The 17,505-nt window shown below is 39.4% G+C and overlaps 1 protein-coding gene across 2 annotated transcripts in view; it reads right to left on the reverse strand.

Annotated features, from left to right (window-relative positions):
* The window catches only part of LOC137973953 (dihydropyrimidine dehydrogenase [NADP(+)]-like), a 46,707-nt gene that overhangs the window by 2,573 nt on the left and 26,629 nt on the right, over positions 1 to 17,505 (reverse strand). For both annotated transcript variants that reach the window (XM_068820860.1, XM_068820861.1), the window contains exons 13-24: positions 17,250 to 17,303; positions 14,813 to 14,912; positions 14,070 to 14,254; positions 13,208 to 13,423; positions 12,624 to 12,788; positions 9,310 to 9,378; positions 8,055 to 8,138; positions 6,389 to 6,509; positions 4,792 to 5,054; positions 3,425 to 3,604; positions 2,591 to 2,737; positions 376 to 607 (exon numbers count right to left, since the gene is read on the reverse strand). In XM_068820860.1, coding sequence (XP_068676961.1) covers positions 376 to 607; positions 2,591 to 2,737; positions 3,425 to 3,604; positions 4,792 to 5,054; positions 6,389 to 6,509; positions 8,055 to 8,138; positions 9,310 to 9,378; positions 12,624 to 12,788; positions 13,208 to 13,423; positions 14,070 to 14,254; positions 14,813 to 14,912; positions 17,250 to 17,303 — 1,816 coding nt within the window. The remainder of the gene's footprint in view (positions 1 to 375; positions 608 to 2,590; positions 2,738 to 3,424; positions 3,605 to 4,791; positions 5,055 to 6,388; positions 6,510 to 8,054; positions 8,139 to 9,309; positions 9,379 to 12,623; positions 12,789 to 13,207; positions 13,424 to 14,069; positions 14,255 to 14,812; positions 14,913 to 17,249; positions 17,304 to 17,505) is intronic.

The raw sequence follows: 17,505 nt of genomic DNA on the forward strand, positions 1-17,505 counted from the left end.
TAATTTAGTCAAACATCAGACTTATCACGAACTTAATTTGTTCTATTTTTAGTCTGTCTCATGTGAAGTTTGACGTTTGGCCTGTGCCTATTTTATTACTTTCATTAATCACTGAGACTAAATGAACAGTGATCTAGTGTAACATTCTGCTTGAAAAAATCTATCAGCAAATGCGTGGTTTATAGTGGAATGCACCCTGGTATCAAGACAGTCCACAGATACCTCATTTAAATAACCTGAACGAACCCAACACCTTAATTGCTGGACCACACAGCCTCCAGAGTCCTTGAGAAAACATATGTCCGAACAATTGTCACCAGTTAACTTTAGTAACTATGTCTGTATAGTCTTACTGTGAATCCAGTATTATCTTACCAATAATGGGGCAGACGGAGACACAGAGTGTACAACCAGTGCAATCTTTTGTCACATGTGGCAAATGAGTTTGGGGATCAAAGGTGATGGCTTGGTAACCACAGTCATTGCAGGTCATGTAACATTTGCCACAGTTTATACACAAGTCTTCATCAATAACAGCCACCACTTGCTGCCTGTTGTCAAGGTCACCATAGGTACCAATGCGATCCAGCGCCACTCCAACAACATCCTGGGACAATAACGAACACCAAAGATTACTATTTTATGTGCAAGTCACCACTATCATCTACAATATAATTTATATAATGTGTAACAATTACAGATACATGTACATGGTAATCTCAAGTTAGTCTGAAGTACATGTAGTTAACGAGAAATAAACTTTTAAATTAGTTAACAATTAGTTAAATTGCCTAACTAATCTGACTATCATTATGATAGAGATGCTCATCCTAAGATGTTTGGATTTGCATGGGTTCTACAAAAATGTTGCTATCTGCAGACAATGCACACATGTAGTGTTCCATGATAAGGGTACAAGGTTATTGCAAGAAACATTATTGTACTAAATTTTGGTACTGTATGCGTATACACCATATGCCACTACCTAATTTTGAAAGACTTAACTGATTAGAGTGTAATGTGAAGTGCTAGTTTTGTACCCCATATGAACCATGTGATCATTAGTCTGTTGAAATTATAAAGTGCTACACGGCCAACATTTGTCAAAACATAACCCTTCCTAATTTTGAAAGTATGGTTTTCAAAACTTTTCAGTTGCCCTCGTTACTGCAATTGAGCAATACAATAACTTATGTTCTGAATTTAGGTAGTAATGAGTAAACTGCAAGATATTAGTTTATACCTTTAAGTTAATTAAGGAGCACTTTAATCTATGCATGACTAAATTGCCTATGAAGTTCAGCTCATGCTGTTTCAAAGTGATGTTGCAAGAGCTGCCTCAGGCTGTCCGCAAAGAGTACAATGTATGACCATGCATTCCTTTTCTCTTGTCTCCCTCTCAGTAGTTCATTATGTTGACATAGAGTACTAATATTGGTAAGAAACGAATCATTAATTCTGTCCAATTCTACAGATAATTGCCAAGTTTATGAGGCTGTTATTGTAGGCACACACTTTCAAGTCACCTAACTACTCTTAATGTTGTTTGAATTAAGCACACTTTGAACACAAACTTTATAAAATTTTAAAAGGAGACAGGGGCAAATCCAGGATTTTTCTTAGGAGGGGGTGAACCACTAAAGAATAACGTAGCTGACTGAGGGGAGGGGGGTGCACCCTCTGCACATTCCCCCTAGATCCACCCCTGGGGGACATAGTTTTTTAGTGGACCTAGATGTTGTTAACCCTTTAAGCCCCGAGGGGTCCCCTATGACAAGTAAAACCATCTGGCATTAGACAATAAAATCTAAAGTGCCACTATTGGGAGTAAAAGGGCTATGGGATATCGTAAGGGACATACCGGTAGCTGCGGTGTGGTTGTTTGGCCTGGTATTAGAGTTGGAGGGGTGCAGTGGTTTCAATAAAATTTTAAGCTGAGGGTAACTGACTGTATCAAAAAGTGGCCTAATGGCCACTTTCTCTTGGGGTGTCTTTGGGCATTCCATGTTTAAAAGAATGTTCCCAAATGCAAATTTGATTATCATGTTTAGACAACTTCATGCTGCCATTGTCCAAATGAGTCTTAATCGTCTGTTTCAAAGGAGGGTAAAAATGTACCAGTATGTTAGCTGTTGTCTCTGGGTGAATTAAGTAGCCAATAATTATACTCTGAGATACATAATTATACTACCACAAACTACTGTCACAATGAAATCTGAGATTAAAAACTTTCCTCTATGCAAGATAATTTGAAACGCTCTCATTGCGTGGCATTCATAGTGCAGACAGCTGGACCTGGGGTTTGTTTCTCAAAGATCCCAACATTTCTCAGGTGTATTTCGCGTCATGGTGATATAATTATAATGTTAATATAAAACACTTTGTATCTTCAAAAGGAAAACGTTTCCAGTTTCATGTTTGAACCCCTGGAGCTTTTGAGACACACGTCCCTGGTTTGTTTCAGTTTATACCATGCTACTGCTGACTAGCATGTATTAATAAAAATAATTCTCTTTAAACAATAACTGTTTTTAGAGTGGTGAGATGCTAGATAGAGAATCTTGTGGCAATTAGAACCCAAGATAATCACCTTGACTGGTGGAACCGGCTTGTCAGGTTTAAAAGCTGGTCTGACTGTCTCTGGTTCAAACTCTTTACTCAACAAAATAATCTTCTCCTTGTGCTTTGCCACAAGACTTTCTTTTTCCATCAGATATGGTCCAAAGTTGGGAAGAGACTGCAACAAAGTTTCAAAAAATAATTAATTCAATGTTTGGGGTCTTTGGTTTCATGTTTTGTCTTTTTTTGTCAGGAGCCGTTCAACTAAATTCTGTGTAGCTTGACAAAAATGACAGTAAAGATCAGTTGCACAATCCAGGGGCTCAATGAGTACCAACCACACAAAACCGAAATCTAAGAAAAGCGAATCTAGTTCAAACCTGACAAGATAACAAAACTAATATTACTCCATCCATCAAGTCCTGATAGTTACTTTTTTCTTTTGCGAATTTTAGTACCTATGAAAAGTGCTATTTTAATGGCGTAACGCGTCACAAGGAGTCCATCGCATAAACATTTTTCGCTTGGGTTATAACCCAGAAAGGGCTGAGATCTTCAAGACAACAGCATTTAATAATTACACACAATATGCTCTTCAAGTTTTGCCTCAATAATCGTCATTTCTTCCCACAGCCTCCAGTTGTTCAGAGAATGAACAAGACTTATAGGGCCTTGTCTTTTGAAACGTCTCATATCCAACCCTTGCATTCTCACTGAAAATCAAGTGTTATTGATACAAATGCTAATTTCAAGATTTAGAGAAATAGATTCCCCTCTAGCGCATTAGTACACTGTATTATGACATGAATAGAAATCTCAAAACAAAGTATTTGCATGAATACAATAGCATCAAAATCACCCACACCTTTCCAACAAGGTCAGCTATTCTTGGAACAAGTTTTCCTTTCTGATGTTTTGGTGTGGGAGGACTCTGGCCAGTCCACTCTGAAAACGCTTGAATAGTTTGGAGATACAATAAGCATTTCAGTCCCGATGCGTAATCATCAATCAGGGTAAAGTCCTGGTTCTGCACAGCACTTGATATCTGTATAAAGGAAGAGTACTACCGTATACTTGACTACAAGTTGTTGAAAGTAGCATCTACAAATACATGTTCACGGAGGAATGGAAAAGGATGTTAATAATCATGTTAACTCCAGTAGACAAAATTAAATGCTTAAATGCATCAATAATGACTTAAAGATACTTGGGAAAAAAACTCTGATCACCCCTGACAGGAATCTAGCCTACGTGTATGACATTTGGATTACTACACTGTAGTTCACTAGATGCTATACCACTGAACTACAGCTAGACAACTTAAGGTTGTGGCAGGTAGGCCATAAATTACAATAGTGGACAAAAGTCATTGGGAAGGTGTGACACACCACTGCAAAATATAATAATGGTCATTCCCTAATTTGCCTGTGAGATAAAAGGTTACTGGTAACCTCTCCATACTTCCCCCCATCCCCTAATCCAATGTTGGGTTACTAGAACTCACTGGGGAGCTGGGTAGCTTCTAGCTTTTATCTTTGCCCTGAAAGAACAACGAGTCCAACTGGTCTAGATCTGCAGGCTCTACAAAGTCAAGCACCTCAATTTTACATGTACAAGTACATAGATAGACGGAAAGATGTAATGTGCCCATGGGAAGGATAGGATACAAGTTTCTTGGCAACGTAGCTGAATGCATAAAGCATCTGACCGGTGTTACAGAGGTCATGGGCTCAAATCCTGCCTAGGACTCAGATTTTTCAGCTGCCCCTTTTCCCATTGCCAAGAAACTTGTATCCTACACTTCCCAAGGGTGTACTACACCTTTCCATCTATTCATGGCTTGCACAGAATTTTCACCACTTTGTCAACATTCGTATAGGAGAGAAGGCTGGGCCAATACTATAAGACATTGTTTGTGAGTGCATGTCCAATGTCCAGAGGTACTGGTCCAGGTTTTTCCAGGGAACTATTAAAATGCCAATATTGGTCAATCATTAATTCAATATTATTTTCATCAGTCTATTCCGTAAGTCAGCAGATGTGATGCAATCTACTAGCAGTTCTGTCCTGCTCCTGACCATGTTGGGAGCCTCATATTGACCAATTCTGCCTTTAGAAATCTAATTTTGATGGCTGGTTGAGGGAGCAGATAAATGCCTGATAATAAACCTCCTGGCAATGGTTCACTTGTGGACAGAAACCATTTACAACAGTGCAACAACTAGTCTATACCTGTACAGCAGATGCACCACAATGAAGGAACTGTAACACTGCTTCGGCACTGTCTGCCCCACCTGAAGCTAGGATTGGAAATCCGGGCAGAGCTTTACCAATTGCAGACACAGCACGTAATGCAATTGGACGAATTGCATTTCCAGACACACCTCCATATGTTGTTTTTCTTTCCTTGCCAACAGATGGCCAAGCAGTACTGTTTGGGTACAGGCCCATCAAACCAGACACTGTGTTGGTTGCGGTCACTCCATCAGCAAAACCTAAAATCAGTAATAACTTCACCTTTTGATTTAAAATGGTAAGCTTTTAAAGAGTCAAGAGCAAGCACATCCCCATCATTTAATACTGGGATGTGCCCTCACTTTCACACTGTTTGAACGGCTTGCGTTAAATGTAAAGGTTGCGTCCTCACTTGAGCTATCGCAATAAAAGTAGACAGCACACTTGTTTGAAACAGGATAGGAGCTCAGCCAAACTACAATACTGTAAAAAGTAAACTATAACGGATTCTCTGTTCGCTTGCTTTGTATTTAAATAAGTGAGCAATTGGTCTGAACATGATGATAATCAAGCAAGCAATATGTGTTGGAGAGTTTCTAGAAGGCCAAATAACTATAAATACTATGTGGGGTGTAAGGGAATATGCCTTTGAGTTCTCAAGGTGCTTAAAGATGTGCGAGGCCCTGTCAGTTTCCAAGTGAATCCTACTCTGTATTTTAAAATGCTGGGTAGTCTCTCAGAGAAAGCAAGGAGCATAGCCTGTGCACAAAAATTTGGTCCATTGAGGATATTAGGGTCTTCCACACTAAAACGAAAAGTTTATTGGGCCTCTAGCTGGTAAGGATGTTTTTTAGCCCAAGTTCCGTAGTGTAGCAGTTATTATATTAAAGCTGCCTATTGTTTAGTATTGAAGCGGTGTCCATTGTGTTAAAGTCTGAGCTGCTACCATGGCTCAAGTATCCTTCTTTCATTCAGGAGAGGACAACATTGAGTACAAGGTCAGTTAAACTGCAGAACCTATAATATTCAGTGGTTTCAATAAGTACCGACAACTAATGAACATGTAAGCTATAAATTAACTCAGGGAAGTCATGAATAATTGTTAATTATGCTAGCACAGGTGTATTAAAGGCTAATTGCCACTAATAATTGAAAAATCACTAAAACATCAATAAACATTAAGAAATTCAACTGGCAAGAGACAACCAGTGAGTTACTAAATTAATACCAAATTTTACAAAACACGATGGAGCTGAATTCAGGATCATCAAAAACAAATCCACCCAATGCTTTGAGACTTAGTAAGATTTAAACCTCTCGTCTGGCATAAGACAAAATAATAAACTAGTATCACTTGTGCTCCTGAGAAGAAATGGCTTACACAGACAAACTCTTTCACACTTGTGAAAGTGTGCAACACCTTTCAACAACTTATGAGTTTATGTTCAGTATGAGCCAAGGATTACAGTGATGTACATGAGAATTTAAGAAACGGCACTATTTCCTTTGAAGTTCTCGACTCAGTAAATGCTATTTCTCAAGTAAAAACTATGTTAACAAACTGCACCTATTACAACAGTCATGTACATTATACCTTCCTTGGCAGCTTTCGCGATATCCACAATGTCTGTAACATTTGGAGTTAGCTTGGCAAAAAATGGAATTTTAACCGCAGCACGGATCCACCGGCAAATGTTACGCACCAGTTCTGCATCCTATATCAAGAAGAAAATAATAATACTGACACCAGGAGCCCATGACTGTAGGAGCCTCCCAATGAGCAAATGTTGACTCATAGGGCTTGTATAGGAGAACCAAGCTCCTACTTATGCGCTCCTGCTTACACTAAACAACAACGTACATGATTGTACAGTCACAGTGCTGGGCCAAGTTGTTCAAAGCATATTCTGCACTAGAAATTAATTACTAGGTAAACACCTGTGATAACCAATAGGTTTTCACTGATTCAGAAGTAACTCAGAATAAGTGAGGAAGATGTTAAAGGGGTAGTATCCTGGCCATTATCCCTTTTATTTGGACCATAAAAATACTAAATCAAGAAAGAAGAAACTACATGTATGGCCATTAATTTTCGTTTGCCATCGGTAAACAAGTCTCCTTTGATTTCCAGGGCCCAGTTGTTCAAATGATGGATAGAACTATCCACCGGATAACTCACTATCCAGTGGATAACTCAATTGGTTTTGCTTGTGTTTATCCACTGACTAGTGATTTTTTCGGTGGATACAGGGTTCTCATTAAGTGCCGGCAGCCGGCTAAAAAACCGGCTACTTTAAATTTAGAGCCGTCTACTTTTCGGTCATAAACTTGCTATAAACAATGACAAAGCGCTTCTCCCGCCGCCTACTTTTATATTTAAGCTGTCTACTCCAAAACTTATTGAGAACCCTGGGATAGCGCTATCCATCGTTTGAACAACTGGGGTCAGACTTTTACCAACAATCCATGACACTGCCCCTTTAAAATAACTTTGCTCTAAATAATGGAAACGGGGGCCGCAGAGAGGCCCCTGTAACCCCCCATTCTTTTCCTATGTTGATGTTTTCTCCTACCACTCCCCCCCTCCCATCACACTTCCATGAACCATACCAAAACCTAGCCCCCTCCTACTTTTAAAAGTGTTTCTCATTGATTTCATTTCTTTCAACAATAAGAAAAGTCTGTTTATTGTATGAAAATGAAGGCGGATTTCCACAGTTGCGTCTACAGATTTTAAGCATGGTACGTAAGTGTATTTGACTGGCTTTAAATGCATAAATAAAATGAACAGTTCTCAATCTTCACATTTAATGCAAGCCATACATACAACATCTTGCATCTTATTTATGCACATAAAGTCAGTCATTTAGTACATGCCTAGCCTACGTAAAATTTATGCAACAGTGGAAATCCGCCTTAAGGAAGCTAAGGCAGGAAACTTCCACAGAAAAAGCTCTGTCAGCTATCATGACTAGGAATCCTTCCAGTGAGCCTTGATTGCTCACTACCTAAAAGCTACATGCAAGAGCAGGTCAGGACTGAATCCACTCAACATACCCACAAAGAAATCTGAGGTGTTCATTAACAAAATTAATCCTCAACAAAATACTTTAAGTTCACAACATTCACTAACAGTTTCAGTAAATGGTGGATTGTCCATCAATTCTTGGATGTCAGTTGGCCATTATTTTGTAGGCCACCAGTTCATACACAGTCAGTTAACAGTCATACCATCCATTATTTTTGTTCAAATCTCATACCTGACCACACGCCAAGCCCATCCCCCTCTCTCCCATGCCATGTGGACAGGATAAGTTTAGCTCTAAAGCATCAGCACCTGCCCTCTGAAGAAGTAATTAGTTAATAATGTTGTTACTGAACAGTGTTGTCCTTAGTGGCAATCAGCCATTCAAAATAGGCAAGGCACCTTTCAAAATAATGAAAAATGGTTACCGTAATATCTTATAAATTCTTATCTTAGTCTGACAACATTTAAATTTCTTTTTAGGAATCGACATCACAAAAATTGCTTCAGTATGAAGATAAACATGATAATAAATACAAACATGAACATCTGAGCACTTAAGAGCTGTTATTGTACTAGAGACGCATAATCCGTTAATCCGCCAAGATGAATCATGCTCTGTCATGTTATTCGTCCAGTGTAAAGACGGACACAAGACACATAATGCATCCTGTGCCCATCCCTATACCATGCGAATTCGACAGATGCAGAAAAAATGTTTGCCCAAGTTTGTCCCAGACAAATTATGCATTACTAGTACAAAAATGGCCACCTAACTGTGCTCTCTTCATCAAACCAAAATAATAATCTCCACTTTTCACACATACAAGTACAGGGAGATGGCAACATAATGGTTTGACACTGACTAGTTTTTTTGATGTTTCGTCAAGACGTTTCGGCTGGTGCTTAAGCCTTCATCAGTTGCAATAATTATAACGGTAGCACGCGTGATTCAAAATAACAGAACGTCGAGCGTGTGCTGGTGAAAATCCGCGTGCAGTTTCTTGAAGCCACTGTAAGAACACAATCGATACCAGACAAGTTCATCCCTCCTCATTTTCAGCACCAATTAATCCCATGAACTCTTCCTCATCATCACTTTCTCTAAACAATTATTCATTCCACTTGGCTTTGCTGATCACCATCTTCTCCTGATTTGCACTAACCTTCTTTCCAATTTCATCCCTTACCATCTTCTCAATCTCACCCCACTTCATCTCCTCTCCATGTCAACTTACAAAATTAATTATTCAGTTTGATGCACTTCACGTCTGAGATGATTAGTCCTATAAAGCCTTCACTTTATTGATACACCCTCACCTTTTTCTTCCCACCACTCCTGACAAAACACTCCCACTTACACTTGTTCTTCACTCTCTTCCCAGGCCTTCTACCTTTCCCAATCATACCATCAACCTTAATTACCACCTTTCCCTGTCAAACCTTCACACCCGGGCCAAGTGATACACTGAAACTTAAACAGCACATACCTCTGTCATCTGTGCAAGTTCAGTCCAATCTTCTTTTGAATAACCACACATTATGCTGGCAATCAATACCTACAAAAAAATTAAAGCAATGCAATTGGCAATTTAAATGGCTCCAATAATGTATACTCTTGGTCCAACCAACTTAGTTATTAATGAATCCAATCAAAGAAGGAGTCGAGCAACCCACCAGCCAACACGGTGGTCGACACATCAACAACACGCGACCATCACGTCAAGATGATAAGAACATGAGAAGATTGGGTCAAGATAACACATTAAAGAAGATGACCTCAAAAAGGACAGTTGGTTACTTCAGATTAATACTGATGGAGCTCAACAAATACCCACCTACTTAAGAAGCCAAAAATTATAATGTTTAAAATATTGATTCCCAACACACCATGCATTGGACACACAACCAACATGTGATATCTGTTTCGTCGAGAAATTCTATAATCGATCATTAAGTTAATTTATCAGCTAATGAGATACGTTGTAGTGATGTCATAACACTAATGTAAGTCATTTGTCAGCTGTGGACCTAGCCGACTCACTGGGTAAATATCAAATCGTTTCGTATACTTTATTATCTGAGCATTTCATAACAATGTAACTTCCTTTTAGGATTCGAACGCAGTTCTTTTATTGTCGGGCAGTAAAGTCATCAATAAAGACGTTTGATAACAGTGAACCAAAAACCCACAACTGACGAAACAATATCAACCTCAAAGATTGCTGATGACTGATTCATCAGTTGACCGACAGTTAACTGACAACTGATCAACAGTTACTACGTTGGTCAAGTGTTCACCAGGCCATGTGTTGACCAATGCGTCGGCCAATGGATTGGATGGGCTGAATTTGTTAACATGACCAATATTATAATTATTGTACGTATTGTCAGGGTATACGCTGTACCACTATAACACGTGAGCCGCACTAACATATTTATTTCAAATGCTGACACTCATGAGCCTCTCTATGGGTATTTCCGACGAAATCGAAGACGCGACGATCGCCATTGATGAAACCAAGATCTCAGAGATTGAAGCGACGAAGCGACGATTTAGAAATTATTGCGTTCAGACAAAATATTAGTCAGTCAGACCTAAAAAAATTAAATATGAAAATTATAAGTCATTTGATCCCCAATCAAACCTGAAATGTTTTAAGCGATGATTTCGTTGAAAAGGCGACGATTTGATGAAAAAAGCGTGACGAAATCGACCTTCGTACGCACCCATAGAGGCTCACTCATTACCCCAATTTAAGTGATTAATTATAAATGAGGAGACATAGTATTAAATTACAGCAGAAAACTAGGTTACATTCAAAAATAATAGGCATCCACTTAAACAGTTTCAAAAAAGAAAAGACATTCTTAATTTTATTGAAATAAGTGCTATGAATTTTCTCATTACTTGTATACGGACCTGTGGTAAAAATTAATAATGTAATTTTGTATTTTTGCTAGTTAATGTTCAAACCTTTATTAAAACTAAACCAATAACTCCATTTGGAGAGTAAGGCACAATAAAGAATACTATTACCATTAGAATACTATAATTACTATAATCATACATGTATATTGCTGTGTATTCGCAAATAAACCGGGGAAAGTAAAGAAAGGCAGATCGAGATGGCGATTCACAACTTTTTAATCGAAAACCAGGCCTCGTGTACAAACCAAAGATGGAAAAAGGGGATCACGTCACAAACTGTTAAAACAGGGAACCCAAACCGAAAGATCTAACAATTTCCTCCCCCTTAAGACTCAGAAATGTAAACTAGCAGAAAAAACAATAAAGTGAAATAAAATAAAGTTGATCGGGAACAAAAATGTCACGTGTCTGATAATATGCTGGTACTGTGACTACAGTAAACAACAGTACAGTTTTCTCTAGTTGCAAACATAGTCCTTCAATCCCTGGGGTGGTTTAACAACTCGACCCACACGGGTGGTAATCAACTCTGGTTGTGAGCTCAGTTGTTGACTCTCAGGCTCAGGAGATAGAACCCCCCCCTCGGACGTCATGGGTGTAAAAGGGCCATCCTTCCATTCTGTCTCCCCAACAGCAGGCATGCCATGCTCATCCTCTTCAGGAACAGTACAATCACCTGTCGCTTCCCTTACAGGTGGGCAACGATAGCAATCCCATAGCTGCTCAACATGACACTTATAGGTCTGGTCATTCACCTTGACTCGGTACAGGACTGGACCTGTTCGCTCAACGACTGTGCCACGCACCCATTTCGGCCCTCTGTGGTAGCTGCACACCCAAACATTCTGGTTATGGCCGAAAGACTTCAAGCTACTGCTGTTGGACTGAAGCAATTTCTTGTTGACCTCCCTTGTCACATCCGGCTTAATCAAGTCCAACCTTGTCTTGACATTTCGTCCCAAAAGGAGCTGCGCTGGGCTTAGGGAGGTGGTTGCATGCGGAGCTGATTGATATGCTAACAGGAACCTATCAAGCTTGTGTTGTAGAGTTCTTACAGACTTGTCAGCCTTCACTCCCTTCTTGAAACTCTGCACCAATTTTTCTGCCTGACCATTGGTCGCCGAGTGATAGGAAGCACCAGTAACATGCTTAATACCATTAGCAGATGTAAACTTCATAAAAGCTTCTGATGTGAACTGTGGTCCACTGTCGGACACAATCTGATCGGGGAGTCCCAGGCGGGCAAACAGGGAGCGCAGTGTGCTAATTCTCTCCTCAGTAGTAGTGTCTTTCATCACAAAGACCTCAGGCCACTTGCTGTGTGCATCAATCACCACCAATAGCATCTTTCTGTAAACTGGGCCAGCAAAATCTATGTGAAGCCTTTGCCAGGGAAGGGCCAGGTACTCCCACTGGTGCAGGGGTGCATGAGCTGGGTTATTTGCTGTCTCCTGCCATCCTCCACAATTTCGGACGGTCCCCTCTATGTCCTTATCGATGTTTGGCCACCAAACGTACACCCAGGACAACCCTTTCATCTTGACCATACCGATGTGTCTCATGGAGAGTTCCCAGTCTGAGAACTCTTTCGCTCAGCTTGGTGGGAACCACAACTCTGCTTCCCCACATAAGAATTCCATGATGTATGGTCATTTCAGTCCCACGATGAGCATATATCATACTGTCTGGTGTTTTGTGCTGGAAAACGTTTGGCCACAGTATGCCTTTTAATGCATCTGAAAAGGGAAACTAGTACAAGGCACTTTCAAGCACAGTTGCTTGCCTGAAAGGAATGAGGTCAAACTTAAACACCAGAATACTCTGCAACACAATAAAATAAACAAGTCAAAAAGCCCCAAAAAAGCTACCAACCTTGTGTGGGAAATCCTTTTTCAGCTCAGTTACAGATCTACACCAGTACGCTGCTGTCTTTTCGCTAATCAGCTCGATGTTGAGAAAAGCACCTTGGCCAGGCCCATACAAGTGTCCTGAGGTGGTACCACGGACAATGCGAGGCGAGACATTTGTCACAATATCCTGTAAGTTAAAATGATAGCAAATTAAAGTTGATGAATATGTAAAAGTTGATTTCTTACAATGTAACCGGTACTTTTCTGGCATCTTTGGTTACTGGAAATTTTGTCCACAGAAAAGAATAAAAAGAAATGTGATGAAATGTTGTTGTCTCCTCCGCAGACACTCTTACGGCTTCATCAAAAGTCCCACCGCCCTCCCAATGTCTGCTGTAACCAAAAACCACTTCCGTTCAACAGCTGTTTGCCCACTACACTGTACTTATAAAGAAACTGTGTAGACCAAATTAGCATCGTTGTACCCAGTTCAAATCCTACAATATAATGCAAATACAATACACAAAGAATCTTAATCCCAGCAGGTTTTAATCTGGTACAAAACTGAGTTAGCCAATTTGGTCTATTACCAGTATCAGACTGCACCTTGTCAAGAGAAAATGTTTTGGTAACAGCAAATCCCCAGCCAGCTTCAAAGCCTCTTCTAATCATAGCAGCACTGGTTGTAGGTGGTGCACTTGCTAAACCAAGTGGATTATCAAACGTTAACCCACAAATTTTCACACTTAGGTCCACATTGTCCACTTCAGTGCAGAATTTGGGAAGACTTGGTTCTTTGGCAACAGGTAAACCATACAGTGCCTAAAAAAGTGAGAAATGAAAAATGGTAATAAGTTCTGGTAATGTATGATGAGCAAATGTTACATTTATCACAAATATGCCTCATGACTGTTATCATGATAATAATGACAAGATTAATTTATTGTATAAAATAATACAAATATTATACCATTATTGTCTCATCACTTGAAGGATAAAGGCAAAAAAGGTAAATAAAACAAAAATAATTATGAGTCAGAGCACTTTTGGAGACCGGAAGTTATACAGTCATGTACATGTACATGTTGATTTTGTGTGAACAGAAGTGCCAGTGTGTTTCTGAAATTACATGTATATCTGTAGGGTCACAGATCCCAAGAGCCCATCAATAAGAGAAATATGACAGATGCTGGAAAGTGCAATGTGATCTAGAGTGCTGCTTAAAATTTTCTGATAGTTTTGACAGCAGGTGATTTTTTTTTTTTTTTTTGTAGATCAAACTGTTTTTGAATAAACCTAAAAGATTAGAAACTTGGGAGTTTTTTGGAGAACACTGGTCACTGGGAAGTAGGCATTCTTTCCTGCACTACATCATTATGTCTGGACCTTGTGGTGACAGAAAAAATGATACAGGTCATGTATCTACCTTATGAAACTTGTCATTACCTTTACCAGTACAAACACACACCTGCATATATTTATGCATGTGCCATGCAGCTTGTTTCCCATCGTTTGCACTCTCCACTGTAGTGTTGGCAACTCCCGCCACATCTCCACCACAAAACACCCCAGGCTCACTTGTGCTCATTGTATTTGGATCCACTTCAGGAAGGCCCCATTTGTTGAACTTGATGGGCTTCATGGCCTTTATGACTGAAACACAGCAATAAAATTATTAGGGACCTTAAGCAAGTACGACGACGACTACGAGAACGTTGTCTAAAAATATTATTTCCCGTTACTGTAATAATTTTACGATTACTCCATGTCGTTCGGCATGGAAAGTGTGAATGCACAACCCAAGAATAAAATTAATGAGAATGGTGTGGATATTCAGAGAGAAAATATTGAAAATTCGTCATCATGTGCTCTCGTCCTCCACATGACCTCAAATTTGATCATTTCACGTCGCAGTCAAGACGAGAACGGCAAAGAAATGTATCAAAATGTAAAATGCACGTGCTGGGCGTGCAAAGATATTGTTTTTGTCCACTAAATATGCAAATTTGCGGCGTTCTCGTAGCCGTCCTCGTCGTCCTTGCTTAAGGTCCCTATTACTTGTTAGAGGCAACACCGCACAAATCCACTGATAAGACTCACACCAAAAGACCTAAGTTGCATGGTATTTAACCTGTAGTTCAAAAATATGAATTCTCTATCTTCCAACGAACACTAGCTACAAGTACATGTCCCACAAATGCACCAACTTACCATCTCTATCAGCTAGTGTGGAGCCAAAAGCTGAAATAACAAAGTTGGCTTTAATCTTGAGTGTTTGTTCCTCATCTTCAATCCAAGAACCATCTTCCAGCTAAAATTAAATGCAGTAAAATGCAAGTTACAGTGTTAATTAACAAAAAAAAAAAAAACAGACTCAAATGTGTTTGTAACTCTTGGCAGACGCAGAGTTTGCTGCTTGCTCTAGCCTGCACACTCTTTGTCGTAGCCTCCTGGAGCACATTTCCACATGTTATAGCATGGCCGCCTTTTCCTGCAGATTACGTTCCTGTTTCTTCTTTCCCCCTCCCTTCCCTTACCCTCTGGTAATGAAATGTTACGAGTGCCTAAACGCCACTGGTGTGGGCCCCAAGGCTGGGGTGAAGCCCAGATTGCCAGCCATGTTACTTTGCAGTTCTCCATAACCATGGTGGCCTGCTGGTCACAGTGGAGGCCCCCAGACATTGCAGACACCCATACCCATCTCTCACACTGTGTGATGCACTTGATTTTCATAAAATACAGAAGCCACTTAAATAAAGTTCATTACAGTACTATCCTTATTATTATTAAATCCACCTCAACTAACAATAAAAGTAATTTATGCATCTCATAACAAAGGCTAGACGATACCATACTGCATACAAGTGCACTTTGACTGGCCTTGATTTTAACCATCCAGCCAGCTTGACAGCAAAGTGCTTACTAGCCCATTGATTCATAAGAGTAAGACTAGATTTTACTCTGTCTACTGCAACAAGATGTTACTTCACAGTGGGTGGGAGAGGGGAGGAGTAGAGGGGGGGGGGGGGGGGGGAAGAGTGGCATGGTTTAGGAGTCTGTGAGTTTAACTTAACGACAATTACATCTACTCAAAACCTGCACGTCCCTTTAGTTTTAAACACTCTATGCCATCTAAACAACAGCATGGCATCTGACAGGATGCGGCGATGCGGAACCGCATAATTCCCTAAAATCCACATCCTCCGCATAATTACGATATTTTCCGCATAAAACTGAAGAAATGCCTGATATTAGTGATAAAGCAGCTGCCTATCATCCTCGCAAACACAAAAGCCAATGAGATTGACTACTTTGAAGCGCTTATTTTCCTGAACATTGAAGAAAACATGCCATTTCGTTCGCAAGATGAAAGTTCGTAAGCAGTTTCCACACATTTTTTGGCAATGACCCTGGACTCTTGTTAAACCGTTTTCATAACATACCCTAGGCTCTAAATTTTTAAAAAAAGATGCAACAATTTGTAAAAATTTAGTCGCAAGTTATAGTAACAAATTAAATTGCATCATTTGTAGAAGTAGGGACAATCGTCATTGTGATAAAGTTGTACAAAACAAAATAGGAGCCCGCAGTACATATGTGTAAACAACCGCTGAAAATGGTGAATGCATGATCGAGGGAATGGATCGTGGTTCAACCACATCACAATTTTACTCCATATCTCCAAATTGAAACAAAATTCATGACGAGTCTAAACAAAATATTTTTTTATCGCTTTATTTATTTTAGCAAATGTTTCGGCAAAATGGCGATTACTAACCCTTTTGTTTTAACTGTGAAAGCTGGTTGCAAATTGGCGACTCGTCCAGATATCTTAATCGCAAAGGGAAAAAATCTCAGTCGTAAATGCGACTGTTTTGGTCGAAATTTCGAGTACTGAATTTTACCATAAGCATTATGCTTTACCATACGAATATATTGGACAGGCCTAATTAATTATTAATAATAGCTCTATAAATTGTTGAAATTTCCGCATAATCCGTCGTAATTTCTGCATAATCAACGCATGTTTACGCATAATATGGCCAAAAATTTCCCCATAATCTTTAATTTTTTTCCGCATCCTATCAGAAGCCCTGCAGCAGGAAGCACAAAAGAGATCCACACAGTAAGTTATGACATTGACATAGTTAGGCTCTTTATCAGTGTTCCAAGTATTCAGTTCTAAAAAGAGCCAGAACCTACATGTAAAGGGGTCAATTTAAGGGTAGAACCTCTCTGCACCTTGATTAAGTTTCATGTTTGCTGTCGCAAACATTACACTACTGCTTGTCACAAACCCATAAAAAAAAAACCCACCTTATTTCTTTCTTATTCACAGTGACTACTGTACATGGATTAATTTTGTCTTAGTCATTAGCTGTGGCTGACAAAGGCAAAAAAATGAGATGAAATCATCTGGTTTGAACAAACAGCAAACCTTAACCAAGGTAGAGATTTGTCACCAATGCAAATTAACCTCTCTTTCTATTTGTTATTATTTGTTAGTCTATTACTAAGTTTTGTAAGCTTAGACTTTACATATCCAGCTTTTCAACGTTTTGACCCTCCCTGAAACTTCAAACTACCATACTATACTTTAAATAAATTACATTTCAACACACAATTATAATAATATTAAAATAGGAACCTGTTCTGTCTTGTAAAATTCCATACTCCAAATCTTTCCTTCCCTGACATGAACCTGTATATGCACCAAGGAGACAAATTATGCTGTGAGTGTCACTTCAAAAGCCCAATAATGTACATTTGTAGCAGTTCTGATAAAATTAATACAAAAAATCTAACGTATTGTATATTGTCTGTGTCATGCTTATCACTACCAGTCACATCTACTGCCGGATTGTCACACCTAAAGATAAAAAAACTTTGATTTCACCCCTACA

This window comes from Montipora foliosa, chromosome 10 (genome assembly GCF_036669935.1).
Source record: "Montipora foliosa isolate CH-2021 chromosome 10, ASM3666993v2, whole genome shotgun sequence".
In the NCBI taxonomy this organism is placed as follows: Eukaryota; Metazoa; Cnidaria; class Anthozoa; order Scleractinia; family Acroporidae; genus Montipora; species Montipora foliosa.